This window comes from Xiphophorus maculatus, chromosome 12 (genome assembly GCF_002775205.1).
Source record: "Xiphophorus maculatus strain JP 163 A chromosome 12, X_maculatus-5.0-male, whole genome shotgun sequence".
Classification (NCBI taxonomy): Eukaryota; Metazoa; Chordata; class Actinopteri; order Cyprinodontiformes; family Poeciliidae; genus Xiphophorus; species Xiphophorus maculatus.
Window position 1 is genome coordinate 3,047,685 of NC_036454.1, and position 27,897 is coordinate 3,075,581.

Below are 27,897 nucleotides of genomic sequence, written 5' to 3' on the forward strand. Positions count from 1 at the left end.
TAAACGGCGCCGACAGTTCAAAGTATACAAGCCGTCTGGGTTGACCAGTCTGACCTTTGACCTTGGCTTAGTCCCACATTTTGTAAACACTGCGGAGATAATCACGTTTTTATCTGCTGTGACGGGCCTCTGTGTGCGGACTGCGCTGCCTTTCATGACCAGTTTACAGAAGTAATTAGAGGTTTTTGTTGGAGACATTATGAAGGGGAAGATCATGTTGTTGCAGCCTGGAGCGCCCAGAGAGGGGCTTAAGGTTAATGACGGAGAATGTTTCCCACCTGATTAACAGACGCTCTCATTAGTTCGTTCATGGTCAGAACCCTGAAGACGATCTGTGGGACTGGGCTGCTGCAGCTGGTGGTACTGGCTGTACTGGGTCAGACTGTCTCTGCAGGACTTCCAGTGATTTCTATTATAAACAGATTTTATTTATCATTATCCTGCAAACTGAGTTTCATTATTTATTCTCCAGTATGTTGTTTTATTTCATTTCTTGTCTGAATAATCAAGCAAACAAAGCAATACTACCAAAGAACATGAAATTCTGTTTTTTAATTAAAATATTTAAAGTAATAAAAGAAGTGTAAAGTTATGCGGTCAGGTTGTAGCAGTTTTTATCTCATTTTAGTTTTCCTCTAACCAATCATTTTGTTTTTAGTCAAACTCTAAATAAATGTCACATTAAAGATGAAAGAAGTTTTAAAATGTCAGAAAAATCTGATCATTTAACAACAGCATGAAGGCATTCATTCATTCATTCATTCATTCATTCATTCATTCATTCATTCATTCATTCATTCATTCAGGGCATGAACGTCTTACTAATGTTTGGCTTTTAATGATTTACTGAAGCAATTTCTTGTTGATGAGCCAATTAAACTAAACCCAGTAACTAAAAGACAGTTAAGCCTAAAACATTAAACGTGCTACAAATAGCATAAGCTAATGCTACATCGCTAAATACAAACAGGCTGATACAACCTGGAACTGCAGTCTTCACCCACTTCAAAATAAGAGCCTGAATATAAACGTCAAACTAATTAAGTAATTTTTCAGTCAATAATCAAAACTTCAACACATGTTGAACTTTATTGAACTGAAACTTTACAAACCAGCCGAGTAAATTAGCAAAATTGCTAAACAAAATGTTAGCTTAGCGATTAGCAAGCGGATGTGTGGCCACTACTGATGACACAACAAACATCTTTATGTTTTATAAAAACAAAATCAACTTTCAAGCTTGAATTAATAGTTGATTTTCTCTAAACCACAAAGAGTTTAAATCATTCAGGCTGAAATATTTATATCAATATTAAAATCTTTCTCAGCGAGTTGCAGAGAAAAGATTTTAGGGGTGAAACGGACCCGGCTGTCCGGGGCCAATCCATAGGATGGAGACCGGGGCCATTCCAGAAGCTTAATGTAATCCTCTTTCATCCGACATAAAGCTGTTTTAATGTGTGTTTGGGATTATTGTCCCTTCAGAATATGGCTGGGAAAACGTGACATGTGCTCCAATCAGCTGCTATATAACAACCTGTTTATTTTTACATAATTTTCTCATTTAAGTCGCATTTAGATTCTCGTCCTAATAAATGAAGCGATGAGGAACTGAAGGTGGAGCAGATTCTGTCTACAGATTCAAACCTGCAGAAACAAAATGGATGGAACATTTATTGGACCTGCGACTCGTTAAACCGTTCCTGCTTACGGCCCGGCGGAGCCGGTACCAGTCTGTGACTGCAGAGGAGTCGGGTCAGTCGGGTCAGACGGAGCCAGACGGGTCGGAACCAGACGGGTTCATATTTCTGATGGACACAGAAAACAACTGCATCAACAACAAATTCAAGGTGACATTTTGAATAAAACTGCAGAGTAAAACCTTTTTGCCCCGGGGGAAAAAACTGGCAAATTTTAACTGCCACAAACTTCATTAAATAAAAAGTGCAAAAATTATTTTACTGTGATTTTTTTTGTTTAAGTTTTACCTGGTCAACAATAAGCAAAACTTTCACGAAATCTGTATTTTACTAAATATCCAAAACATAAAATCTTTGGACTGTTGCCGTTGCACAAGAAAAACTGACAATTTCCCAAGTTTTTGGAAAATCAATTATTTTCTTTCAACTTTTCTTAACTTCAGGTCAGGGGCCGAACACAATCACTTCAAAGGCCACAAATGGCCCCCGCGCCACACTTTGAACACCCATGGCATAAAACATCTGGTTTGTTTAAACAACCTGAGCTGTGACTGCTACTGTCTGTTAGCATGGGAGCTAACGGCGGTTTGGACCGGAGCGGTAAGCTCAGCAATCCCCAAACATTTATCAAGTAATCAGCATATTTTGAGCTTTTTCTCCGACTCTGACCCACATTCTCTGCATCATTCGGTGCTGAAACTACCTGCTGCAGGTGAAGACAGAGGATTCTGGTACCTGGAACTGAATGGGTAACAGGAGTGCCGTTTCCGGACTCCTCTGGGGTTATTACGGAAGCTGCTGGCGGTCGGCTCGGGGTTCTGCGGCGCTGCTCGGTCCAGGATCTCCACCAGCCTCTGGATCTTCCACTGAGCCACAGACATGTCATCCTTACCCTGCAGAGGACAAACACCCAGAGGTGGAAACAGCTGGCAGCGCCTTTTAACATGTAAAACACAAATATACTTCAGAATCCGCCAGCTAGCTGCCTCAGGGTCTGACCTTTGACCTCTTATGAAACAAACGTCCATGAGCAGCGTGTTTGTTAGTGATGCTCCGCCTGATAAAGCTGTTTACTCAGGGAGAAACACAAAACTCTGCAGAATTTCAGCAAATCATTCAACTATGAATTAAAGTGCAAATCCATGTGAACAAACGTGGAAAATAAGTGAAATAATATAAAAGTAGAACTTTTTAAAAATTATTAAGAATTACTACATCTTGCTGAAATGTGACTTGTAAGTTAGATTTGTCAAATTTTAAGTGTATTTATATATTTGCACTAAAATGCAGACCAAAAATACTTGGTGAGATTTAGTGTTTTTGCAATGCTGAAGGAGGACGAGTTGAAGGATCTGGGGTCAAAGGTCAAAAATGGAGGACAGGAGAAGGGAGAGCAGGAAGGACGGAGGGATGATCTGTGACAGAAGGAGAGCTGATGGAGATGGCAGCACCATCAGATGTTTATTTATGAGGAGGAACAAAACAGGAGACAGCTGTGGCGCCCCCTACAGGGAGCTGCTGAAAGGATAAAAGTTTTATTTCTCAAACGTTAATCCAGACAGACAAGCCTGCGTGTTTTATTGGAAATGAGTTTTAGAGGCAGGATTTCAAAACTGAATCTTTATTTATGCGACACAACAACCTCTGGCTCTAACTGCTCTGGATCCTCAGCCTGTTATTTTACTCTGCAGCAGAAAAAGCAGCGTTGGAGCGAAGAGTTAAGATGTTTCATTAAGACTGGGGCTGGAAAACGCATCACACTGTAAGCGTTTCATATCGATCAATATTGATTAGGTTTGTCTTAAATATCTGAAATGTGACCTTCCTGTTTTATCCACAGTTTTCACAAAACGTTGCTTGTTGTTTATTTTTAAGCAGGTAAAGTTTTTTCTCTGCCTACATCCCCCAGAATGCTGTGCGGTTCTGGATCGGAGTTCAGAGAAATTACTGAAAATTCTGTCAGACTCATTTTCTATTGATAATGATGATGCGTTGATTGTTACTGATTTACTGTCCAGCCTGATTTCGCTGCAGCCGGCCCAGGAAACCGGACCAGGAAACCGGACCAGGAAACCGGACCAGGAAACCGGACCAGGAAACCGGACCAGGAAACCGGACCAGGAAACCGGACCAGTGATTTTATTTTCAGCAGTGAAAGGAAATAAATGAGGTCCAGCACTTTTCACTGTAATGTTTTCTTTTTCCTCAGTTTTAATCTAAAACAGATTCATCATTAATAAGATCAATGATCACTGAAACCATAATGATCAGCTGTTAACATGTTTTTGTTTTATCTGTATTATTATTATTTTGCTACAAAGTGAAACAAAAACATGAATATTTTTCCTCCGGCTGTAAAGTGGCGCCCCCTTCAGGTTCCTGTTCTCCTCCTCTGGTTCTGGACCGAAGGTTCTGGACGTTCGGGTCTCTGCAGGGCAGAATGAAGCAGCTTCTCGTGTTTTTACCTCCAGGATGTGCTTCAGGATGACCTTTGCTTCGTCCTTCACTCCCTCCAGCTGCCTCCTCCTGATCGTCTCCTTCTCTAGCTCCTTCTCCAGCCGCTGCATGTCGCCCACTCTCTGCTGGAAGTCCTGATGCACTTTGTTGACCTGCTGGCTGAAACAGAACCAGAACAGATTTTTTTAAAGTTTGGTTATGAAACATTTAGGCCTGCAAACCCTGAAATCAGCTCAACACCAGGCTTACATCTGAGAGCCTGCAGGCTTCATGGATCACTAACGGAGCATTTAGACGTTAAAAAACGATATGATCAGGAGGGGAAATAAACATCCCTGAGGTATCCCACCCGTCAGACAAGCTAATAAAACATCATGCATTAGTTGGGTAAGATAATCACAACCGTTTTGTGAGACATTAAAGGAAAAATATCACCAACATTTGCTGCTGAATGAAGTTTTTGGTATTGCAGGAGTTCTTATCAGCCAAGTTTAGTATAAGAATTATTAAGGCTTCAACTTTATTTAAGATTGCCAAATAAATATTATACTGCAGGTTTTTTCTTAATGTTAGCATTAACTCTCATCAACATCATGCAAAACAACTATTAATACATTTTCCTTTTCTTTTAAACCTTAAATGCCAGTTTTGGTGTTTTTAAATTCCTCTTCAATAAAAATGTTGTACATAAATGACAAAAATGCTAATTTTTATTGGTTTCTTAAAAATATACATCTATAATTCAAATGTCTTTAGAGAACAACGTGGAACCAAAATCTTGGTCAAAAAAAGCAAATTTATTTCTTTTCGTTTTTGTTTCTGTCTCAAAAATCAACAGAATAATTATTTCTAATGCATTTCTAATTTGCTATCCCATGTTTGCATTTCTGTCCGTTGGTCAGGAAATCTCTAATTTAAAGATTGCCACAGAAATAGAACATGCTTAGATATTTATTTTCCACGTTTTATGAATTCAAATATTGAGTACAGGCCTCACAATGCAAAACAAATAGTCGTGAATTTTCTGATTTTCATGATCGTCTTCTGATGTGATTTTAATGAAGGTTTTTTATCCGGTTACAGATCAGGGTCCAGTTGAGATACGTGTCAAAAACTGTCTGCAAAAGTGATTCTGATCAGTTTGTGTCATTAAAAAGTCTCATAAAATGCAAGTAGATTGTTCAGAAAAAACATCCAGCTGCTATTAAAAACATTTTGAAAGGATTTAACATCCAGAGAATTAAAAAATAAAATCGTCATATCTGAGCTGTGAAAACAGATCCAACCTGAGAGCTTCAGTCTCAGTCAGACTGGCTTCCTGGTTCTTGATGCTTTCTTCTTTTTCCTGATGGAGCTCCAGGAACGTCTTCTTAAGAAGCTTCACATCCTGCAGAGAAGCACGACAGACGATGCCACAAACCAGAGATTCTGTTTCCATAATGAATAAAAAATGTTTTTAATGCAGCATTTCCTTCAGGCTGAAAACAGCAGGCGATGCCAGCTTGTCTCATTTCATCCAAAAACAAAAAAAAACACACTTCTGCTAAAAAACTCAGAAATTTTTAGATTCATTTCAGAAATGTTCTAAAAAAAACAAGAAAACTTCTGAAATTGAAACATTGAAAATTTGCTTGAAAAATTAAAAATGTAAGATTATTTTCATAAATTTTCTAGAAAAAACTTGGAAGTTTTTGAGTTTGAAAGGTTGAAAAATTGCAACAAAAAAAAAAACTCAGGAATTTTGATATTAGGCTCATAAATTTTCTAGAAAAAAACAAGAAAATCTCTGAGTTTGAAAAATCAAACATTTGCTAGAAAAAACTAACATTTTAGGAATAAGCTCAAAGATTTTCTTGAAAAAACACGGACCTTTATGGATTTGAAAAGTCAAACAATTTGCTAGAAAAAGCCCAGAAATGTCCTCCTTTCTTCCTCCCTACCTAACCCGCCGTCGTTCATGTCTGACCTGCTCGTTGAAGTTTCTCAGGTGGCTCAGATAGGTGAGTTTCCTGCACAGCCCCCGGCCGGTGCAGGAAATGTTTTTCTGTTTCTTCTTCACGGCAGCGATCTCCTCCTTCAGAATCCCCTGCTCGCTCACCAGGAAGGTGGCGAGCTCGGTCTGCTCCAGGTGCAGCGCTCGGGCCGTCGCCAGCAGCTTGTTGGCTTCACAGTTCTCCGTGTGCTCCTTGTAGTCCTGGAAGTGCTGGATCAGCCTGCGGTCAGACAACAGCGACTCAGAGCCAGGAAGAGAAGAGCGTTAAATACTCCGTTTGCTGCGTTCTTTACGTTTCACACGCCAGCTCTGAGTTCCTCTTCAGCTGGGTAATAAAAGCGTCGTGCTCAGCTTTCTTCTTCAGAAGCTCCTCCTCTACTGATTCTATGTTAGGCACATGAGGCCTCAGCTCCATGATGCGCTCCTCGTTCTCCTCCAGAGTCACAGCTGGAGGAAAAACACAGCAGGGTGAACAGACAGACAGCTGAGGAGACGTGAAGAAAACAGTTCACTTCACTCCAACAGGAGAGGAAGATGTTAGTCTATGGCTTTCTAAGCAAATATGTTACTGTCACTTAAAACCTTTAAGCTGAAGGATTTCCTTTCATTTATTTAAATATTTAATGACAAAGAGAGTTGAATCTGTTCAAATCAGCTCACAGTGGAGTGAAAAAGAAAAGGCAAAATGCTTGTTTCAAATAATAACTTCGTTAATTAAGGGAGAGAAGCATGGTGGAGGTAGTGTGATGATCTGGAGCAATCTGTTTGTAAACTTAACCTTAAACACTCTTGGGTTATACAGAGCAACATTGCAAGTCCACCTCTATATCACACAAAAATGGCCAAAATTAAGGTTTTAGAGTGGTCTAGTCAAAGTTCAAACTTGACTTCAGTTGAGATGCTGGAAAATACTGCAACAAAGGTGAATTAAAAACATTTTCCAAAGAACCAAAGTGGAGTTTTTTAACCAAGAAACAAGATGCTAAACACAAAATCTCCACTGTGAAGCATGGTGATGGCAGCATCATGCTGTGGGAATGCTTCTTAACGGGAGACTAGAACAATTAGTTTCCGTCTGGAGGAGAACAGGGCGGACCACCCAAAGCATCTAAAGTTACACAAAAACTCATAAGTAAGTTTTCAGCAAGAAAAATCAGCTGGTAAAGTCAATAATTCATTAATTTTGATTAAAATGAAATAATCTTATTTCATTTACAACATGGGAAAATGTCTTACTATGAGTGAAATAATCTGCCAACAGAACCAGAACTTTTTCACCAATATTAAGGAATTACTGACTAAAAACAAGTTTCTGTGTCTTGCTGAAATCTTAGTTAGTTTTGTCTTATTTCAAGTCCACTAAGATATTCGCACTGGAAACTAGACCAAAACTACTTGGTAAGATTTTGTGTTTTTGCAGTGATTATTTTGTAAAAACAATAGAAATGCTAAAACATGCTGGGTGTGAATATTATTTAGATTTTCCTCAGTGCTGCTCTCTGTGTCAACGCGGTGTCAGTCTCACTCTGCAGCTCTATCTCTGCCTGAACCTCGTCTATCTGCTCCTGCAGCTGCTGCTTCGTGATGCTGTGCTCCTGCTTCAGCGTCTCTCGGCTGCGTTTCCCCAGCAGGAGCCGCGTCTGCAGCTCCTCGCTCAGCTCATCCATGCGCTTCTCTTTCGCCGCCACAAAGCGTTTCAAACGCTCGGTCTTGTCCCTCTTGTCCTTCTCCAGCTGGTTGTAATTTGAGATCAGCTCTTGGTTCTGCTTGTCCAGCTCTTCGCTTGCCAGCTTAAATCTGCAGGACGAAGAGACGCGGGAAGCTGTTTCAGTTGGATGAGTTTTAGGAGAAACGACTCGTAAAACTGACTGACGCATGTTAATGAAGGTGAAATGTTGTGATGAGGAATGTTGTGAAACTGATGCAAAACGTTTGGGCTGATGACCAAACCTGCCTTTCCAGAAGCCTGATTGGTTCAAAACCTCATTTACAACCAGACATCCAGCCAATCAGAACGCAGTTTTGAGATAAATTCTTTAAACATACAACTCTGTGACTACAGGGGGCGCTGTTGGCACCTCATTGATTATTCCCTCAAACTGCTATGATCTTTCATCATGATCAATTTTGCTGGATGATAAATTATCCCAGAAGTTATGGTGATAAACAGTAATATTGTTGTTTTGAGACTATTTTCAGGTAATATCATTTTAACAGCAAAATAATGGAAGAACACATTGTCAAAGATTAATAAACCTTAGATTCTGATGAATATTTAACACTGGAACTGGAAGACATTTTAAATATCCAAAATAAATAAACAAAAGAAACAACAAATAAAGTGAATTATCAAGTCTCTGTAAACAAACCTGACCTTCAAAAAAGGAACTAGTTGACACCAAAGCGCCAGACTGAAGACTTTTATCATCCAGTTTTTGGTAGAATTACATATTTATAGAATAAAATATAATTTAATTATATAATGGAGGATAAAGAAAGTCACATGAAAATATTTTAACCACATTTAAATTACTTTGCTTTGTTTGAAAGCCCAGTCAGATTTTCTGAAAACAGCTACCAGAATGCTGCGCTGTCTGTGTTACAGTCAGATGTGTTAACATGATAAACATTTGGAGTTAATATTTCATGGCCCCAAATAAAAGAACAGTGTCTGTTTCAATGACCTGATGCCAGGTTTCTGTTTATTACTATAAAAAACAGTTTACATTAAATTGTTAAATCAAAAGGTTTACAGTATACTGCTAAATATTAGGAAAACCCATTACAAGAAAATAATGTCAATAATAATTGTATGCCGATTAAAAATAAAAACTTTAATAATAATAAAAATGTCTATCTTTATTGAACTTGGAGTTGGAGGCCATAAAATAATCAGTTCAAGCCAAGGCTATTTCCCCTGCACTGCACTTTGGACATCCTTACAAATACATTAAAGATCTGTTGTCTTTGAACCAAACTTCCAGCAGTATTTAGTTTTTTAACTCCAGAAAACTGAAAAACTGCTGAAACATTGCCTTTCTTTAAGTCAAAACTGTAAAAAGAATTTAATAATAGTTGGAACACCATTTATTTTAGTCTGTGGTCCAACTTATAACTTTCCTTCATTATACCAGCGCAATGTACTGTTTTTATGTCTTCATCATGTGAAAACACTGAATTGTCATTTTGCTAAAGTATTTCATAAACTTGCTTCTTTTACGCTTAAAATTGCCCACCAAATATTGCAATGAAATATCAAACAGTCCTCTGGCAATGAGACATTAGTGATTTATCTGTGTATTTAGTTAATGGCAGTGGACTTTTAAATGTTTTTATCCTCAACTAGCATAATCTGTTCAGTTGTCATAGCAACAACAACGCACTTCGAAGTGGCTGTTTATTGTGTTAGCATCATAAATTAGCTGAAGCCCATTTCTTAGAGTTACTAAATCACTTAGGCTTTTATTTAAAGCAGAATAAAACCCTCTGGAACATTTTTAGATAAAAAACAGTCTCACCTCTCAAGCTCCTCCTCCAAATACCGAATTTGAACCAAAAATAACGACCTCTCTTGCTCCTCAGCGCTGATCATTTCCGCCATGTTCTCCTCTTGTTCTTTAAACTCTCTTTATCGCTTTTATACACGGTGTTTGTGGTAAATTACTGCTGGAAACGGTACTTTGAACCCGGTTTAAACAGACAAACTGGGAAAAAAACCGTTGGTGTTCCCGATGGTGCTTTCAGGGAATGCTCTGAAATCTCGTTTCTCCAACAGTGAAGCTTTGAGGCTACAACACATCATTTATGTTTTCAATACATCTGATTAATTTCTGCTGTGTGCATTTGTCTCCAGCAGGTGGTGCTGTGAGGACATCATGGCTAAAGTTTTTCTTCTCTTGTTCATCACAAAATCTTTCAAAGGGAATAATTTCTCCAAAACGTTGTTAGCATAATAACAAGTTCAAATAATTTATACATAGCAAATACCTGAAGACTGAAGGTTATCCATTCTGCAGCAGGAAACAGTTCAGTTCAATTCAGTGTCTGTTTATCATCAGACATGTTCTCACTGAAATAACAAGCAGAGAGCAGGAAGCTGCATATTGAGGGTTTTGTCTCAGTATTTATATTTTTATATCTGTGTGAAAGATGAACCAGGTTTTTGATGTTATTCTCTGAATCCTGTCTGTGTAATATAATGAGAAAAACGTTGTTAGCAACTGCTTCACACATTTAGATGGTGGATCTGTTCAGCAGAAAGTTTCTAGTGGCTCAGAAACAGCAGAACTTCTGTTAGGAAAAGTTCTGCATTTATCCAACATCTGGAATAAAATAAACAGATTCTGATAAATGTTTAGGAAATAAAACCTTTTGACATTCTAAGATTTTGATCAGCATAAATATCTGGACTAATATATCTGCCTCCTGAGTTCATAATGTAATTTGAAACTCAGTGAAACACAGTTTTATTCAACAGCCAAATAAAAAGAAACAATAACAGTTTTTACAAAACACAGAAACAAACTAAAAATAATCATCTTTGTTGGAATTAAATAGAATATGAAGAAATATTAAATGGTTGAGAGAATTTTGGATAAAGATTGATTAAATATTGGATCTAGTCTGAACATTATTCTAACATTTGTATATTTTTTCACATGCAACTGAAAAGAAAAACTGAAGACAAAAATATTCATAAAATTTACTATTTTGTACAAATTTCAGTCAACAGGAAAATTGAAAATCAAGATATTTTAATGATTTATTTCTGTTGTTAATTTCAAATAAAATTTTGAAAACCTTAAAATGATCAAAGATATTTATTAAAGATTTAAAAGGAAAGTTTGTTTGAAGGAAAGTTTATATTTGAATCAAAGTTTCAAATAGAAACTTTGATTTAAAAATGCAAAATGATTCAGAGAATTAAAACACAACTTTGAACTTTAAACAGAAAAATCAGGTTCACAGATTTTGATCTCAGATGTTTTAGCATTTCCTGCTGGACAAACATAGAAATAAGCAAAGAGTTTCTCAGTGAAAGTTTCTCTGTGAGTGTAGATGAGACTCTTGTCTTCAGAGTCGTAGAAGGAAACCTCCCCTCTGTCATAGTCCAGCTGGACTCTGATCCTCTGGAGACTTTTATTCACTGTGACAGTTTTACCAGCACCATTATTGTATTTTCCATCACCATGCCATAAACACCAGAATCCATATTTTGGTGAAGCAAATGTCTCTCCCTTCCTGTCAACAGACTCTTTAGTCACACCAACCTCCCAGTCAGGATGATCTCCCACCTTTACCTCCCAGCTGTGTTTCCCTGAGCTGAAGCCCTCAGAACTAAAAACATTGAGGTACTTCATGTTTCTCTCTGGATTATCAGGAAGCTGCTGCCATTTGCCTCCATGTCTCACCCTGGTCAGATCATCAGACAGATGGATCCATGGACTTGCAGTGTTTGGGTCCAGAATGACGGGACTGAACTTCACCTGGCCCTTCATCTTCTCCCAGACTCTGAAGGACAGGTTGCCCAGGTGTTTGGCCACATCTATCAGAGCTCCTGAGAACAGCTGTGGATCTGGCAGTGACCTCTGACCTCTGGCTCTTCTCTGAGTGGCTTTATAACTGCTGAGGAACGACAGGTTGTCTTTCTGCAGCTCTTCTTCAACAGCAGAGATACTGTCTGACAGAGAGGAGATCTGCTCCTCAATCCTCTTCATCTCTCTGCTGATAGTCTTCCCCTTCTGCTCCTCTTCCTCCCTCAGAGCTGCCAGTCTGGACTCCTCTTCCTCTCTCAGGAACTGGTGGAGCTTGTTGAACTCTGCTCTGATCTGTCTCTCTGTGGACAGCAGCTGCTTCTTGGAGTGTTGAATCACATCATCGTATGTTTTCTCCACTTCTTTGTGTTTGTTCCTTTTGTCCTGCAGAGACTTTAAGTCAGATTTCAGCTGCTCCTTCAGATCTCTGACTGCTTGTTCAAGAGGAACCACTTTGTGACTCTGGTGGAGAGAAAAGTCACAGACAGGACACACAGCTCTCTGCTCGTCTTCACAGAACAGTTTAGGGTCTTCTTGGTGTTTACTGCAGACCACCATCAGCTGCTTTTCTCCTGTTTCTGTCTCTGATGATCCAGATTTCTGTCTTTCAGTAAAAGAATCAGCCAGTTCCTTCAGAGTGAAATTTACTGCCAGATCATCCTTAGAAGATCTTCTTTTACAGATGGGACAGTTCTTGTTTCCAGTTTGTTCCCAGAATTTCTCCAGGCAGCTTGAACAGAAGCTGTGGTTGCAGCTCAGAGACACAGGATTTCTGAAAGTCTCTGAACAAACATGGCAGCTCAGGTAACGTTCAATCAGAGCTCTCTCTGCCATTTTCTACAGAAATCTGCCAGAACTCACCTGGTCAAAGTTTCTGCAGCTTTTTCTTTAAATTCCAGTAAACCTTCGTGTTTCAGCTCAGATCTCCTCCCTGTAATGGCGTCTCATCTCTGTTCAACTCAGTTAAAATACTTTTATTTTCCTCTCAGTGACGTTTCCAGTCAAACAGGTTTTTGTTTAACTCTTCCAGGTTGAACTCTGTGCTTTTGTTTTACTGCAGTATAATTTCCTTGTCCTGTTGGTAAAAAGCTGCCTTACATTTAATAATTACAATGTTTTATAACTCAATAAGGAGCACAAATCATTTGCTGAATCACTAGAAACAATAACCATAGAGTTGTGCTGTTCAATGAATATTCATCATAAAATATTTGAACACTTTTTATCTTCAGCTGTAAGTGAAAAATTTCATTTCAGTAATCAAAGTCAACAAGTTTTTATAATCAATTTCAACAAAACTGTAAGTAATGTAAAACTCATTTGTTGCTGATTTCATTCATATCTGAGAAAGCCGGTAGTTTGTCTAATTATCTCTTTTATCAAATCAATGTGATTCTCGCCTCCTGCTTTCTACATTCAGTCAGTTTAGTTAAATATGTGGGCAGTGAACAAAGTTACATTCATGTTTTATTGTTAATATTTAATACTGAATACTAACTTTTATTATCTACCAAAAAGTAAAGAAACAAAGTGAAGTTTTAAAGAATGTTATTCCAGTTTCGTATTTTATCTGATGATTTTCTGCCAATCAGAGAAAATCTTTAATCCTTTTAGTTCTTATAATTTTATTATTGTTGGTAAAACTCCATAAAGTTTTTCTGATTGTCATCAAGAGATCTCACTGACTGACTTCAGTTTTGTTCATTGCAGTGAATGTTTGTCTCAGCCAGGTGGCGCTGTGAGGACATTGTTGATTCTCTCCTTTATTCCAATATCTTTGTGTTCAGGGAAATAAATAACTTCTCTGAGACTTAATGGATTTTATTACATTAATATTAAACATTCATATGAAGAAAGAATCTAAATAATTTTTCTCCCTAAACATGTCTGCTGACACTGAACTGAATGTTTAAAGGATATCAGTTATCACAAATAGATAAATAAAAGAAGTAACCGTCTTTCTACTGTGAACCATAACAGAAATCTTAAAATGTTTTTTAAAATGACATTTCAAAATCTTTTCTTTCTAAAACATTTAATGTTGCAGTGAGAAACAAGTGGCAACAAATATATGACAACCTGGATGTAGGTACTTAAATAATTAGCTGACATTTGACATAATAGAGCAGAACTTTATTATGTCCTTATTAGACGCTGTTGGTCTAATGAGGACATGTTTTCTGTATCTATATTTGCAGCTCTATATTAGTCATGAAAGTAACAGCTGATAAATTTGATCTAAAATAAGCAGAACTTTCTCATCTTCCATCTGACATCATGCTTTATAAAGATCTTTAATATTTTGTTGATATGAAATGCATTTTGTGGAAACATTTGCACATAATTGTGTTGAAACTTTTCCACAAGATTGAATTTAATTCAAATAAAAATGTAACTTTTACAGTAACCTCCTGATGAATTAATGTTTCTGAGAACAACATGTACTGATCTGATTCACTTTTTGAAGAGTAAACTCAATAATTTACTCTAAATAATAAGTTACATAATCATTCAGTAAATTAAATTATTTATTTTAGTTTAATGAAACATATTGCATAGATTAATTAAACACAGATGGATGTTTGCAAGCCCTCAATAAAAGTTATAAAACAGGACATTTAAAATTACAATATTACATCAAATTAATAAAAAAACGTATTAAAAATAGAAATATGGGCTTAATTAAAAGCATATTAAGTTCTTTTTAAAAGGTTGTTTTTTTTTTCAAAAGGAACTTTTGATCTGACAAACGAGACTCATCAGGACTTTTTCTTTTCTTTCTTCCTCTTTTTTAAATCTTAAAACCACTGAATGTTTCTTCCCATTTTCTCTTCTGTCTCTTCCTTTCTTCTCCTAACTCCTCGTCCTCCTTCCAGTTTTTCCTTCCCGTTCGTCCTCTGCGGCCCCAGAGGCTCAGAGGAGCGTCATCGTGGAGCGTCTCCAGGCTCAGGGCTCCAGACACAACAAACCTGGAGCCTCTGCAGACGGAGAGCGATGAGCAACGTTAGCAACAACAATACGGACACAAGTCATTAACGACCTCATGAGCCATTCTGGAAACATCATCATGTTAAAGTTTTTTTTCTTCAGAACTTTAATGTTTTTCAAATAGTTTGGTAAAAACACCTTGGAAACAGAAAAACTGCTCATCTTTCAGCCATAATGTCCAATTATTTTCATATTAGCTGCTTTTGAAGCATAAAATGGTTAAATTAGCTCAGCTGTTCTATTTTGAGCTTAATAGAAAAATAAAATTACTGCTGTTTCATAGATAATAAAAGAAATTACTGTAAATCAACAAAGTCAAGTTTATTTGTAAAACACATTTCAGCAACAAGGAAGTTCAAACTTCTTCACATCATAAAAATTTCTGCCAGTCAATTATGAAACAAGGAATAGAAATTATATTTTGTCAAATATTATCAAAATCATCCAGCAAATAAACATAAAATGTTCTGATCAGTGCTGCACATATTACTAATCACAGGAAACTAACCAGCTGGGTTTTAGTCTGGATTTAAAGGAACTCAGTGTTTCGACTGTTCTGCAGTTTTCTGGAAGTTTGTTTCAGATTTGTGGTTCATAGAAGCTGAATGCTGCTTCTCCATGTTTGGTTCTGGTTCTGGATGCAGAGCAGACCCAGAGCCAGAAGACCTGAGAGGTCTGGAAGGAGTTTAGCCTGTTGTTTCAAGGATGCAACAAAAAGTTTATGGTTAAATGTCGGTTCTGATCCATTTCAGACACAGTTAGCCTGAATCCCATCTCATCACTCAGACTGAAGGTACGTAGCGATGCTCTATGATTAGAAAGTCAGGCTCTCAAACTGTCTTTTATGTTTTTCACATTTGAAACAAATTTCTGATGCACTACACTAAATAAAGTTTCTTCTATCTAAAAATATTTATAAGAGCCAAAATTAAGGTCGATCCTGGCTGAACCAGAGACACTCAGAACAATTTACAGAAAATCCAACAGTCATGTTTTGGACAGTGGGAGGAAGCTGGAGTACCCAGAGAGAACGTAATGCAGAAAGACCCCAGGCTGGGATTTGAACCCAGGACCTTCTTGGTGCAAGGCATCAGTGCTACCAACTGTGGCACAGAGACAAAATATGTTCATGGAAATGAAGGAAAAACCTTGGATCCACATTGGAAATGTCTCTCAGAGATTTCCAACTTATGGAAATATTTCTTAAGAATTTATTGTCAGCAGAAAACTGAAGTTTAACTGAACTAAAGTTAAACTTTAATTTAACTTTAGGACGAGTTGATGCAGCACGATTTAAAATATAAAGTTTAAGTTGGTCAGAGTAGGAAGTTAGACAAAATAGATGTTTTACAGGTTTATTCAGAGTATCAATAGAGTTTATAGTGACTTTAAAACAATCAGGTTCTCTACAGATATATTATGTTTCCACAGTCCTGGTGTCGACCTTCAGATCACTGATCACTTCACAGCAACAGGAACATGAACTCCATCAGTCAGACTGTTTTAATCTCCACTCAGAGGCTCAGTGACTCCACCATGACACCAGGATGACATGCAAACTGTGCAGGAAGTCCAGTCATGAAACTTCATCACCATTCAACATCCAGTATCAGCTGTTAATTTAGTACGAAAACGAAATTTATCCTTTAGTCCCTCAGAGTTAGACCATAAAAAACACAAACATCCTACAGAGGCTTTAATCTCAGTCAAGTTGCTTCAGTTATTTACAGGTTTCAATGTGCATCTTAACGGCAAACTGACGTTTCAACAGATATAAACCACAACGAATGGAGTCAACAGGGAGAGGCAGGCGTTTAAATCTTCAAGATGTACTGATTTAATCAGGTTTAAAATAACTGTCAGATTCACCAGACGGTTCCAGCTTCTGGTTATTAACAGATATACATCAACAGAACCAGACGGCTGGACCAAACCGTCAGGAAATAATCAATAAAGACTAAAAGTATCGACTGAAACTCATGGGAGAGTAATAATCTTGCAATCTGAGAGTTGTGGGTTTGATTCCAGCTTCCTCCTGAAGGTCCTAACCTGCATTTTGGTGTATGAACGTGTTTATGATCACAATTATGTGAATGTGGTTTCAGTGAAAATTGTTTGGATGACTAGAAATACAACAGAAATTTAGTCTATTTGTGTTTTCAGTGAATCTCAGACACATTAGAGAAAAAAGAATCAGATCTGATGAACTATGGAGGATCTTCATTTATCAGATGAAGGGAAAGGAAACAATGCAAACAAAGATGGACAAACTGAACAATGAAAGAATGAAATTTAAGATACAAACTGAGGCAAAGCCACTGAAATCTACTGAGAACCACAAAGATTCATAGACCAAGAAATAAGGAGTCTGTCTGGGGCTTTTGTTCCAAATCTATCCAAAGACATAAAGATCAGGAGGATCGTCCCCTTTTTATGTCTTTTATATCTTTTAATGTCTATAAAGATCTCTGCTGCAAATAAAATAAATAAATAAAAGGGCAGCAGTGAAATAAAAGCTGGAAGCTGGTTTAAAACCTTTGAAATGAGTCAGTTCTCTGATCAGCTCCATGTTACCTGAAAATCCTCCTTCAGCAGCAGAACAGCAGATAAAAAGCTTCTGGGACGGAAACTCAGCCTGGATTAAATGGAAGCTGTGTATTAAATGAACTAAAATGATTTTTGTTTCCCAGTAATGGGAAGATAAAGTAAAAAAATCTTCATGTTTTGGTTCATAATTTATCTACATAGAACCAAAAGAAGAGCTCAGATTCTGCAGCTGCTCTGCTGGAAGCTGAAACTCCTGAAGACGACAGATGATGTTTCTCAGATGAAGCTCAGATTCTGCATGTTGTTCAACCAACAGACTTCTTCCTAACCTCGTCGCCCTCCATCGGCACGCCGTCTGCTTCCTGCCATCAGCCCTCTGACGGGTCACGGTTCTGCAGAACAAACCCAAACCTGCTCAGGTTTCTGGTGGTTCGTAACAGGCTGATTTTATTCATGCACAGAGAAAATCATCAGGATTTTCATTTAAAATGCAACTGGCTCTTTGTTCAGTGTTGTTTTCTGAATATTTTAAATCATTACTATGTAATTTAGTCATCAGCATTTTGTTTCTTCTCCTGGATGCCAGAGATTAAATGATTTTTCTCTTAATGAAGCTTAATTGTCTAAAAGTTGAAGAAAGCCTCATTTACAGCAAACAGCGAGGATCATTTTAGAAAACTTGCAATTTTTTTAAAGGTTGTAGCATTAAAAACGACTTTTGTGTCAAATGTTGAAGGCGAGGAAGTTAATTTATCTGTAAATTCATCAAAACAACATTTGTGAAGACAAAGCAGAAAAAGAACCAGGTTTTTACTGTCCTACATTCATTTCAAAGCAAATTGTTTTCAAAATGAGACTTTTTGGACTTTGTTCCATTTGTTTATATCATTCTTACTATAAAACAGTTCTAGCTTATTTTGCATCCAGTCTCTTTAAGCCCAAACCACAGAAACTGACCCAAAACCAAACGGATCCATTTCCCTTTTGATCAGTTCTTCTCTCGTTTCTCTGGAAATCGTTCCTGCAGCCAACCTGATGATCCTACATTCTGTTTTCTGCAGATCTTTCCATGAGAAAACTTGGTGTCTTACAAAGTTAAAAAGCGTGAATGTGACCACATCAGTCTTAGCCGTGTTTGTGGGAACTGTTCTTTTCTTCAGGTTGCTCTGACTTTTCTTGTGGTTCCTTCTGGAACCAGAGCTGAGAGTTTTCTGGGGTAAAAAGTTCACATCAGAAATTCAGTCTGTTTGGCAGAGCAGATCTGCTGTGATGCTTCATGACATTTGTCTCTGCCAGACTCTGCTGCCTTGTTGCCTTATTTATATCATGTAAGAAATGCATAAAATCACCAAAACAACAAAGATTACAGGACATAATCCAACTTCCATCAGGCTGTCAGGTGGAAACTTCCAGAATCTGTCATGATTTAAGATTTAAACTAAAATGTTGTTTAAAAAAGGAAAACATGATAAACTAAAACTCTAAACCCTGTTTTGTTTCTCTGCTGAGTGTTTGAGCATTTCTCATTGTTGAAATGAGAGTAAATGAGGGAATGTCTAGTTGCTGAAAACATTTTCTGTCTCGTCCTCAGAGGAGCTTCAGGAAACCTGAAATCTCCAAAAAGTCCAGATGAAACAGGAAGTTTAAACTGTGAAGACGGATACAGTCTTAAAGATGGAAATGAGGAAAATGAACCGTTTGTTAGTTAATGGTAAAAATGTAAGATAAACAGAACTAGAACTGTTAAACCAGCAGTGAGACTCGACTGAACTTCATTTCTGAGTCTGTAATTTTCCAACTAATCATATTTTAATTAAGAACTACATACAAAATAATCAACATTTTCAATTCAAAACCATTTTTGCTGCTAAGTTATTGAATAAATAGACAGATGAGCTCCAGTCTTTTTGCCACAGGAAGTCCTGTCCAGGAAGAAAAATCAGTGTTTTACAGCCTGACAGTTCCTGCCGTACGCTGGATGTACTTGTGGGCGTCAGGCTGCAGAGAGTCGTGTGTGTTTCTGAATTCAGAGTGGAGCTTGAGCATCATGAAAGCTTTGACTGAAAGTTTCCTGTTCCAACCTTCTCACCTCAGGAAAGTGCCAAAAACTTTTCAACAGAAATTCAGAAATGAGCATAAAACATAAAGAATCATAAAAAGCTTGATTACACTGATGGGTTTGATTAGGATATAAAACATGAGAAAAGAATTTGGAAAGATGTTCAAATTTTACTAAATATAGAACTGACCAGTTTTTTGGATCCTCTTTTGTTCTCCTGTCTTTACTTTCCATCTCTGTGATTTAACACTTTGTGACGAGTCCAGAACCGGGTCATATGGGAGCGTTGTGGACTTTGTGCTGGTTTTAAATGACTCTCCAGCAGATCACGTCTCTTCCAGGATCCAGCAGCATCACCTGCAGCAACACGCCCTGACAGACACGACAAGCTGTCATCGTGTGCAGCAGCGAGATCATGAGGATGTCTGGTGTTAGGAATAAAATACGTCTGTCAGGTTTTATTTTTTTACTTGGATGGCAAATATAGATCGGTGAAAATTTGAAATGTACTTTTGCTTTTGAATGCTTGTAAGACGGAGCAGCAGGCTCAGCGGCGGCCTTCAACGCTGACTGATTTTATTCTGCTGGTTCGACCCGAAGCCACAGAAACACATGGAAACACAGGATGACATGAAACATTTTAAAGCTTCAACCTGAACATCAAACTCCGTCCAGAAATAAGAGCAGATTGGATGTTTTTTTAAAAAACCTAGAGATGAAATCTTAAACAGGTGAATTTGTTGAAACTCCTTGTAATGATATGAAGGTACAGAAAACCTCAACATAAATTATCTACAGTATAATTTCACATCTTTACATTTAGAAAAAGCCTAAATTTAATTTCAATTTATTTCTAAAGCAGATGAAAACAAAACAGGTCAAGAAAATGTTACCTGGTGACACGGATGGCAGATATTTATGAAATATTTTAGATCATTTTTAGGTTGATTGGAGGTTCTAGAAACTCAACATCTGTAATCTGTGACTTTCTGTTTTCCCAGGATGCAACACTGGCAGCCATTTCTCTGGCCACAGCCACGTCTCCATGACAACCATTAAACAAAAGTCTGCTAGAAAAACAGATGTATGTCGAAACAAACCAAAATATTTGAAAGACGATTAAAATCATTACAAAATAATCTATAAATGTTAACAGTTGTTTTAAAAGCTGAAATTCTCAGATTATTGATGCATCTTAATTTATTAAACTGAATAATAAACAGTTTATTCCAATATTCAGTGATAACTCGCCCTTTCCTCCATGTTGCACTGCAGGGTCTGGTGGAGGATCTGTGATGCTGTGGGCCTGCAAACATGAATTAGTTTTAATACCAGAACATTTTAAATGCAGACGTTGATGGTTTGAAGATGGATTGTGATTGGCTCTTTAAGAAGATTAATATTAAATGCTAAAGGAGAAACAACCAGATAATTTCCACAAATGATCATAAAAATGGTCCAGCAGACACAAAGCCAGTTCTGAGCATAAACCCAGACGGTCCTCAGTGTTTGGGAAAATCTGCTGAAATTACAGGAAGGGTTTAATTTTTCATGACATCATTATAATACATTTAGGAATAAATATGATTCAAGTGTTTTTCTCCATCTTTAGCAGGGCGGTGGAACAAACACCAGACTTCTGTCCGTAACATGTTTCCACATGATGAAGCCGTTTGGACTCCAGCCGGAACCAAATGTTTGCAGCCTGAGTTTTCCAGCAGATGGTGGCTGAGATCTGCCTGTTAACAGACTTTCTCTGCTAAACAGACGCTCGGGCAAACAAAGCTTCAGCTGAAGCTTCATGTCGTATTTTCATGTTGTCCAGTTTTTATGTTTGAGGTGTTGAAGGATTTTATGAAGCACAAAAACTTCACTGCAGCAACTGAAGGATGAAATGAAACGCGGCTCAATTCTCACTCAGCTGAATGTGAATCTCACCAGTTCTCCCAGTTAGTCAGATTTCACTGTCTACCCAACAAACACAGCAAACAGCCATTGTTAGTGTGAAAGCTGCAGTTGGAAGTTTTATTTTTAAAGAATTTTTCTTTTTACTTATTTGTTGAAACTCTCACCATGTTTACTATGAGACAGATAATCTGTGAAGAGGTTGATCTCCTCTCTGAGCTTCTGCTGTAGAAATGCACCAAAAACAACCAATCAGAGCCAGGAGGCGGGTCTTACCGCTGACAATCACATTCATGTACTCGCTGCTAATTGTGCTAATGGCAGAGAAACAATTCATTGACAGGACATTTATCCGACATCCTCGGTGGCTGTGCTAACTAGCTATAGCATTCACAACAGGCTATGGTAGCTTCAGCGTAGCAAAGAGCAACGGGGTGAGCAGCGCCATGGGGAGGTTGATTGACAGCACTAGGCCCCTCCTCCTGGCTCTGACTGGTTGCTTCTAGTTAGAACTGAGAGCAGGAAGAGGAACAAACATTTTCACAGATGATCTGTCTCATTCCAAACTAAACCAACATGGAGACAGTTTCAACAATTTATTCATATTTCTTCTAAAAGTTGCAGCTGCAGCTTTAAGAAGTTAAATTAAACAGAACTTAATAATAAAATCGCTGAATGATCATCTTTAAATGATAAACTGACTTTTATTTTCTCCATGAAGTTTCAATACATTTCACAAAACTATCTGCAGTAAAAGAGAGGCGGAGTCAATCCTGGACACACACACACGCACACACACACACGCACACACACACACACACACACACACACACACACACACACACCCACACACACACACACACACACACACAGACAATTTAAAGTAGCTGTTACAGTAGAGTTGTTGCTTTTTATTCATATTTGTATTTTGATCATTTAGTTCAGTTTTGTTTTAATTGTCTTGCCGTACTCTTTGTGTTCATTATAGTCAGTAATGTGTTGCCGTATTCCTTTGTTTAGTTTCTTAGTTTCTTCTTTGTTTTGTTCTTTGTGCATTTGGAGTCATTTTATTGTTCAAAAAATTAAACATTTTAAAATCACAGTAAAGTAAATAAAACTCTTGGTTTCTTCCAGACTCCTTCCTCTGATAGGAATATTTTGTTTCCATAACTTTCCAGGCCCAGAAGCCCTCAGGCTGTGGATTCAGACCCACAACCTTTAAGGTTTCACAAATTCACCTTTTTAAATATTAAAACCTTTAGTGTGTTTCCTCAAACGCCTCCATGCAGGACAGAAAACTTTCTTATACTGACCTTATTTCTGGCTAAGATTTAGATTGTAATCTTCTTCTGGCTGCTCCTTTCACATGATCATTTTCCCATCATGCATCTGTGAAACTTCTCTGTGCTCTTCCTCTTTCTGTGGTCATGTCTCTATCTTGTGTGTGTGTGTGTGTGTGTGTGTGTGTGTGTGTGTGTGTGTGTGTGTGTGTGTGTGTGTGTGTGTGTGTGTGTGTGTGTGTGTGTGTGTGTGTGTGTGTGTGTGTGTGTGTGTGTGTGTGTGTGTGTGTGTGTTTTATAGTTAAATAGTGGTGATAAAACAATAAAGTTGATCAAAGTGCTTCAAAAAATAATTAGATAAAAAAAGTTAAAATAAAATCAGTGAAATAAAGTAAATGAATGATCTGCAGAAACATCATCGCCTCAGACGGTTTCTCGGCGCCGTCGTCTCTCTGCACGCTGGCGGTGGAGCGATGGAGCATCTTGTATTGCTGCAGAAAACAAGCTGCTGAAAATATCGATCAGATCCCAGTGATCATAATCTGATCCTCTGCATGTCCAGCTCTGTTTCCTTCAGAAATCATAATTTCACAATAAAGTTTGTTTAGTTTTGGTTTCTGTTGCTGACAAAAATCTATTCCTGATATTTTTTATGCTGTTTCTAAAAATCTCATTTAATGCATTGATGACACTAATTACAACAATAAGACATGAACCTTTAACATAACATAATTCACATTTTAACACCATTTTATTGTGATAAATAGAAATTAACCTTCTGTTAGAGAGCTTGGAAAAAATCCTTTAAAATACTAATAAGCAGGTTTAACAACTTTTTTCCTGTTTCTATAAAAACACATCTAGTCTATAATACTATTATTATAGACCAGATTATTAATTATTATAAAGTGTTTATTTCAGTCAGTTGTTAAACTTCCAGCCTCTTCATGGCTCACATGTCGTTTCTCTTCCTACTGAGACGATTAAAAGTAACTATTTTTTAAGAAGTTACTCCAGTAAATGTATTTAGTTAGTTGTTAGTTAGTTGTTAGTTAGTTGTTAGTTAGTTGCTCGTTTCGCCTGTAAACGCTCACAGACACTGGATGGACCTTCGTCCAGTTTTCACTCCTACACTGTAAATAAAAAAAGTGTTTTTTTTATTTTCTTTTTTTCCTGTGTAAATATCTTAGTACACTTGAAATCATTTTTAAAAAATAACTTATAACTAACTTTTCAGCAAGATATATAGAAACATTGATCGTTGAATAAAAAGTATTTCTGTACTGGCTGATTATTTCACTTATAACGGGACATTTTTCCTTTGTTGTCAGTAAAATAATCTGCCAGTGGGACATTTTCATAAATATTAATAAATTATTGACTTGAAGCAAACTCTCATATCTGATTGAAAAGTTGCTTATGAGTTAGTTTTGTCTTATTTCAAATGTTCTGACATGTTAGCAGAAAATAGACTAAAACTACTCGGTAAGATTTTTTTAGTTTATTTTCAGTTTTCATTATTTGCCTGCTTACTGCTACAAATCCCACAATCACATCCATATTTCCCTTCAATACCAGATGAAAACTGGGACATAATTTTGGCGCAGCCCTCAAGTTTTACTCTGTAATGTCTGCAGGTTTTCCTGCTGCTTGCTCCTCTCCAGGCGGGTCGGCGCAGAATCAGGGAGCAAAGCTTTGTTCTGGTAGGAGCTGCTTCCTGTCTTGCATTATTAATCCTGGATGTTCACAGTTGACCTGCTGCTCACACACTTCCCTCACAGGACGATGAATGGAAGAGTGTTTTGTTTGTGTTGCAGTGTAAGGGAGCAGAGCTGCAGACGTTGCAGGACTGATTTCTGCTCATAAAGTTCCTTCTTTTGGCTGCAAATTGTTCATAAATGGTTTAATCCTCATCAGCGACCCGCAGCGTGTGGAGGTGCAACGCCGCTAATGGCTGTCGGTTCTGTGTGACAAGCTTTGGAAATTGTTCCCAATAATCTGCCTTAGTTCAGCTAGACTTGGCGGCTCATTACGTCTCTAAATGGGACCAGTTTTATCCGAACACTCAGCCACTGGAAAAAAGAGAAAAGCTAATCTAATACGGGTAATTTGCCCAGAAAAGGAGCAGCCGGAGCGGAGGGAGCGAGTCGTCACCAGGCCCTGTGAGAAAACTTCTCTGACAACCATATAATGAGCCTCTGAGAGGATCCCACCATTTTATAGCGTCTTTATCTTCTTTCTGTAAACTGGGGGAGTGAGAAGAGCAGGAGGAAATAAAGGGCTGCAGGTTGGGAGCAAATTACCCAACGCTTATTTATTCAGAGCTGTCGCTCACGGAGCAGCAGACGCCCAGCCTATCACAGGCCAGAGGAGAGAAGAGAGAAGAAGAGACGCAGAAAGGAAAAGGTTGCGTCTTCCAATAAGCTTTAAAAAAGGAAGCAAAGTGTAAATCTGACAGACAGCAATGAGACGGAGCGAGAAACACGAAGGTGAAGAACGAAATTCACTCAAATAGAAGATGTCAGGGAAATAAATTTCAGGAGAAAGTGATAAGAACAAAAGATCAGAGAGTTATTCCACTGGATCCCAGAGGAGGCAGCGAATCGGAGCGGGAGGAGGGTGATGAAACAAACAGGGAGTTACCAGGGAGGGTGGAGGTTCGGCGGAGTGTCTCCCCGGGGCCTGAGGTGGAGGAGAGGAGGCAGCCCCCCCGCTGAGCAGCTCTGCAGGGGGTCAGCTTTCTGTTTGAGAGGGAAAAAAGAAAACTGCTCAGCACCCTCGACAGTAACACGGTGTTAATAACGGAGACGCTCCAGGTTTCAGCTGCTGCAGGAGCTTTGTTAGAGAGCTGAGCGGCTCCCGCTAATTCAGACGTCTCCCACCCCCATCACCGCTTTCTGCACGTCTGAATGTCGAACACAGAGCAGCCCTGAGTTACACCAACCGGTCCAGCTCTACGGACCGCTGGGGATCAGAACATTCAATACGGAACGAAGCTGAGAAAATGTCAGCAGAGGAAATGCCAGATATAAGTTTGGAAACTGAATAATTCAAAATATTAAGTTTTATTCATCATATGAGAGACAAGAATTGTTTTTGAGTCATTAGATTCACCAAATGGAAAAGATCTCACTGCATCTGGGGTTGATGATGGAGCCGGTAGATTCAAACCGACCAAACCCTTTGAGCAACCTGAACCAGAAGACCCGACTGGTTCTGACTGGTTCTGACTGGTTCTGACTGGTTCTGGGATCTTTAATGCTTTGTGGTTCTAAGCCGTTCAGTGATGTATAAACTACCAGCAGTATTTTAAAGTCTGTTCTCCCACAGGAGGACTGTAGAACTGGGTGATGTAGAACTGGGTGATGTTTTCTATCTTCCTGGTTTTAGTCAGAACTCCAACAGCAGCGTTCTGGATCAGATGCAGCTGGAGGATTGATGCTTTATTCAGATCTGTGAAGACGCTGTTGCAGTAATTAATGTGACTAAATGTCTGGATGAGTTTAGTTCTCCAACCCTGGACATGTTGTGTAGCTGATAGAAGGCCGACTTTGTAACCATCTTTATGTGGCTCTGGAGGTTCAGGTCAAAGTTCAGCCTGATGTCTGGTTTCCAGTTGTTAGAACTGAAGCTGTTCACTGACTCCAGATCGTTCCTCTTTAGGTCCAAAGATAATAACTGATCTGAGCATCTGTCCAGTGATTGGATGGTTCAGAGTCACCTGGTGACATCGTAATGTAGAGCTGTGTATCATCGCTGTAGTTATGGTAACCAATATCATTGCTTGTTATGACCTGAACCAGCGGGACGGACGATAGGAGGGCCCCAGGACTGAACCCTGGGGTTCCTCACATGGGATTTCTGTCCGCTTGAAGCAAAGAAGTTCCTGTTCTTTAGGGATTCGAACCAGTCAACCTGTCTGTCTGCAACATGATGCTGGATTGGACAAGACCTTTAGTAAAGTCTGTCGCTTAAAAAACTTAATTAGGATAAAGAAATCATACGGAGAAGAGATGTCTTTTATAAAGAATGTGCCAAGGAGTAGAATAAATGACAGAACTGCAGGAGGCCCAAAACAGAACCTTGCGGTACACCAGATGGGACGGCACAATGAGTAGATCTGAACTTTGGAGAATCCACAGAAAATGAATGAAGTGAGTGGAAGAGGTCAGGAATGTAGCCAACAAGTCAAAGACTTTCACATTTCCTCTGCGAAGGCCGGCGGAGAGCTTCAGTTCAGAGCCATGAAGAGTTTCACTGGTTACTGAGTTTCATTATTTTACAAACTTACAATATGCTGAAACACATAAACACACATATATAAGCTTCTTGCCTTGAGGAGCCTGGAGGAGGCTTAGCAGAAACTTTCCCCCTGGAAGAACTTCATTTGTTCTTGTTCCAGCCAGCGTTGGAGGAAAAGAAACCTGAAATATAAAAGTTTGGATTCATGACCAAAAACAGCAGAGAAGTTATAAAGAATTCAATAAGTCTCTGGAAGACTCACTATAAAAATTATAAAATAAAACCCGCATTATTCTGTTACCCAGGAGCTTTGAGCTCAGAGATGTTGTCTGTTATTTTATGAGACAGCTGCAGATGATGCAAGCATGCATTGAATATTTTATTGATAGAAAAACTGTAATCAGGGCAACATTTGTTAATGCCTAAGCAGTGTGTATGGCGACAGGCTGAATATTGAATATCTGAAATGAGGTCGTCTGCATCCACGTATGAAACAGAGGCAGCCGCTGCAGCCTGCAGGCCCGGGGGGCGGTGGGGGTAAAACCAGTTACTCTACCCACATGTTTACCACAACATGCTGAAATTAAAGCTGAGAGTCGGCGCGTTAACCTCCTTTCACTGTTTGGCTCCAACAACAACCGTTGGGAACCCAAACCTGAAATTATGGAGCATAAACACTTGAAAACAACAAAAAAAGCCGACCTCTGCTGGACCTCCTGCGGAGCAGTTTACTGTGGATCCAGAGCAGATTAGCTGGCTGACGCTGAGCGCTGAGATAACTGTGATGGGCTCCAAGCGGGCCGAGCGGCCAGCGGGGCGGGCCGAGCCGGTGGAGCGGGCCGAGCGGGCGGCTCCTCTGGGCCGTCGCCTTGTTTGTGTCTCTGCTCATTTATTCAGCTTCAGGTTTCGATTTGAAGCTAAACTTGATGAAGGAGGCGGAAAAATTGATCCAAGATTTTGTGTCTGTGAAGTTATTCTTTATTTAATTCATTTTTTTAAGGTTTTTTATTTATTTAATATTATTTATTATTAATATTGTTAGGTTATTGTTCAATAATTTGTCTTGTATTTATTTTTTAAACATTTTCTGCTGTTTTTTTTATTTAATAATTGATCGTAATAAGTTTTATTCCCTGTTGTTAATCAAGAGATTTTATTAAATGAAACCATTAAGGATATTTTATTAATTTTA

At 38.4% G+C, this 27,897-nt stretch overlaps 2 protein-coding genes and 2 long non-coding RNA genes across 6 annotated transcripts; 1 reads left to right on the top strand and 3 right to left on the bottom strand.

The window, feature by feature from the left end:
• Nucleotides 1–51: 51 nt before the first annotated feature.
• Nucleotides 52–9,963, bottom strand: LOC102233280 (cilia- and flagella-associated protein 157-like). Of its 3 annotated transcripts, none has more exons than XR_002753595.1 (9): nt 9,669–9,963; nt 7,676–7,947; nt 6,444–6,597; nt 6,124–6,370; nt 5,444–5,544; nt 4,166–4,316; nt 2,436–2,593; nt 1,683–1,808; nt 52–409 (listed from the first exon to the last, which is right to left on the bottom strand). XR_002753595.1 is itself a non-coding variant. In XM_023343876.1 (9 exons), the coding sequence occupies exons 1-8, from the start codon at nt 9,749–9,751 to the stop codon at nt 1,766–1,768; spliced, it is 1,209 nt and encodes a 402-aa protein (XP_023199644.1). In that variant the 5' UTR covers nt 9,752–9,963; the 3' UTR covers nt 1,076–1,647; nt 1,731–1,765. The 3 variants fall into 3 exon arrangements, 2 of the variants coding, with proteins under 2 accessions (XP_023199644.1, XP_023199643.1); XM_023343876.1 differs by lacking the exon at nt 52–409 and adding an exon at nt 1,076–1,647 and having other exon boundaries at nt 1,731–1,808; XM_023343875.1 differs by lacking the exon at nt 52–409 and having other exon boundaries at nt 1,076–1,808.
• On the top strand, nt 2,560–4,159 carry LOC111610314. The gene is made up of 4 exons (XR_002753596.1): nt 2,560–2,646; nt 3,392–3,462; nt 3,719–3,887; nt 4,061–4,159. It is a non-coding gene; the product is annotated as an uncharacterized LOC111610314 (long non-coding RNA).
• Nucleotides 9,964–10,959: 996 nt separating the features above from the next.
• On the bottom strand, nt 10,960–12,612 carry LOC106700066 (nuclear factor 7, brain-like). The gene has a single exon (XM_023343998.1). The coding sequence runs from the start codon at nt 12,516–12,518 to the stop codon at nt 11,094–11,096; it is 1,425 nt and encodes a 474-aa protein (XP_023199766.1). The 5' UTR covers nt 12,519–12,612; the 3' UTR covers nt 10,960–11,093.
• A 1,993-nt stretch (nt 12,613–14,605) lies between these two features.
• LOC111610267 lies at nt 14,606–19,656 on the bottom strand. Its single transcript, XR_002753558.1, has 3 exons — nt 19,469–19,656; nt 17,549–17,611; nt 14,606–14,662 (listed from the first exon to the last, which is right to left on the bottom strand). It is a non-coding gene; the product is annotated as an uncharacterized LOC111610267 (long non-coding RNA).
• Nucleotides 19,657–27,897: the final 8,241 nt, after the last annotated feature.

Coding starts and splice junctions, on each gene's coding strand:
- LOC102233280 (XM_023343876.1), bottom strand. CDS start 9,751: ATGGCGGAAATGATCAGCGCTGAGGAGCAAGAGAGGTCGTTATTTTTG. Junction 6,371..6,443: donor TCAGAGCTGGCGTGTGAAAC/GTAAAGAACGCA, acceptor GTCTGACCGCAG/GCTGATCCAGCACTTCCAGG. Junction 1,809..2,435: donor TGTTACCCATTCAGTTCCAG/GTACCAGAATCC, acceptor TGTGTCCATCAG/AAATATGAACCCGTCTGGTT.
- LOC106700066 (XM_023343998.1), bottom strand. CDS start 12,518: ATGGCAGAGAGAGCTCTGATTGAACGTTACCTGAGCTGCCATGTTTGT.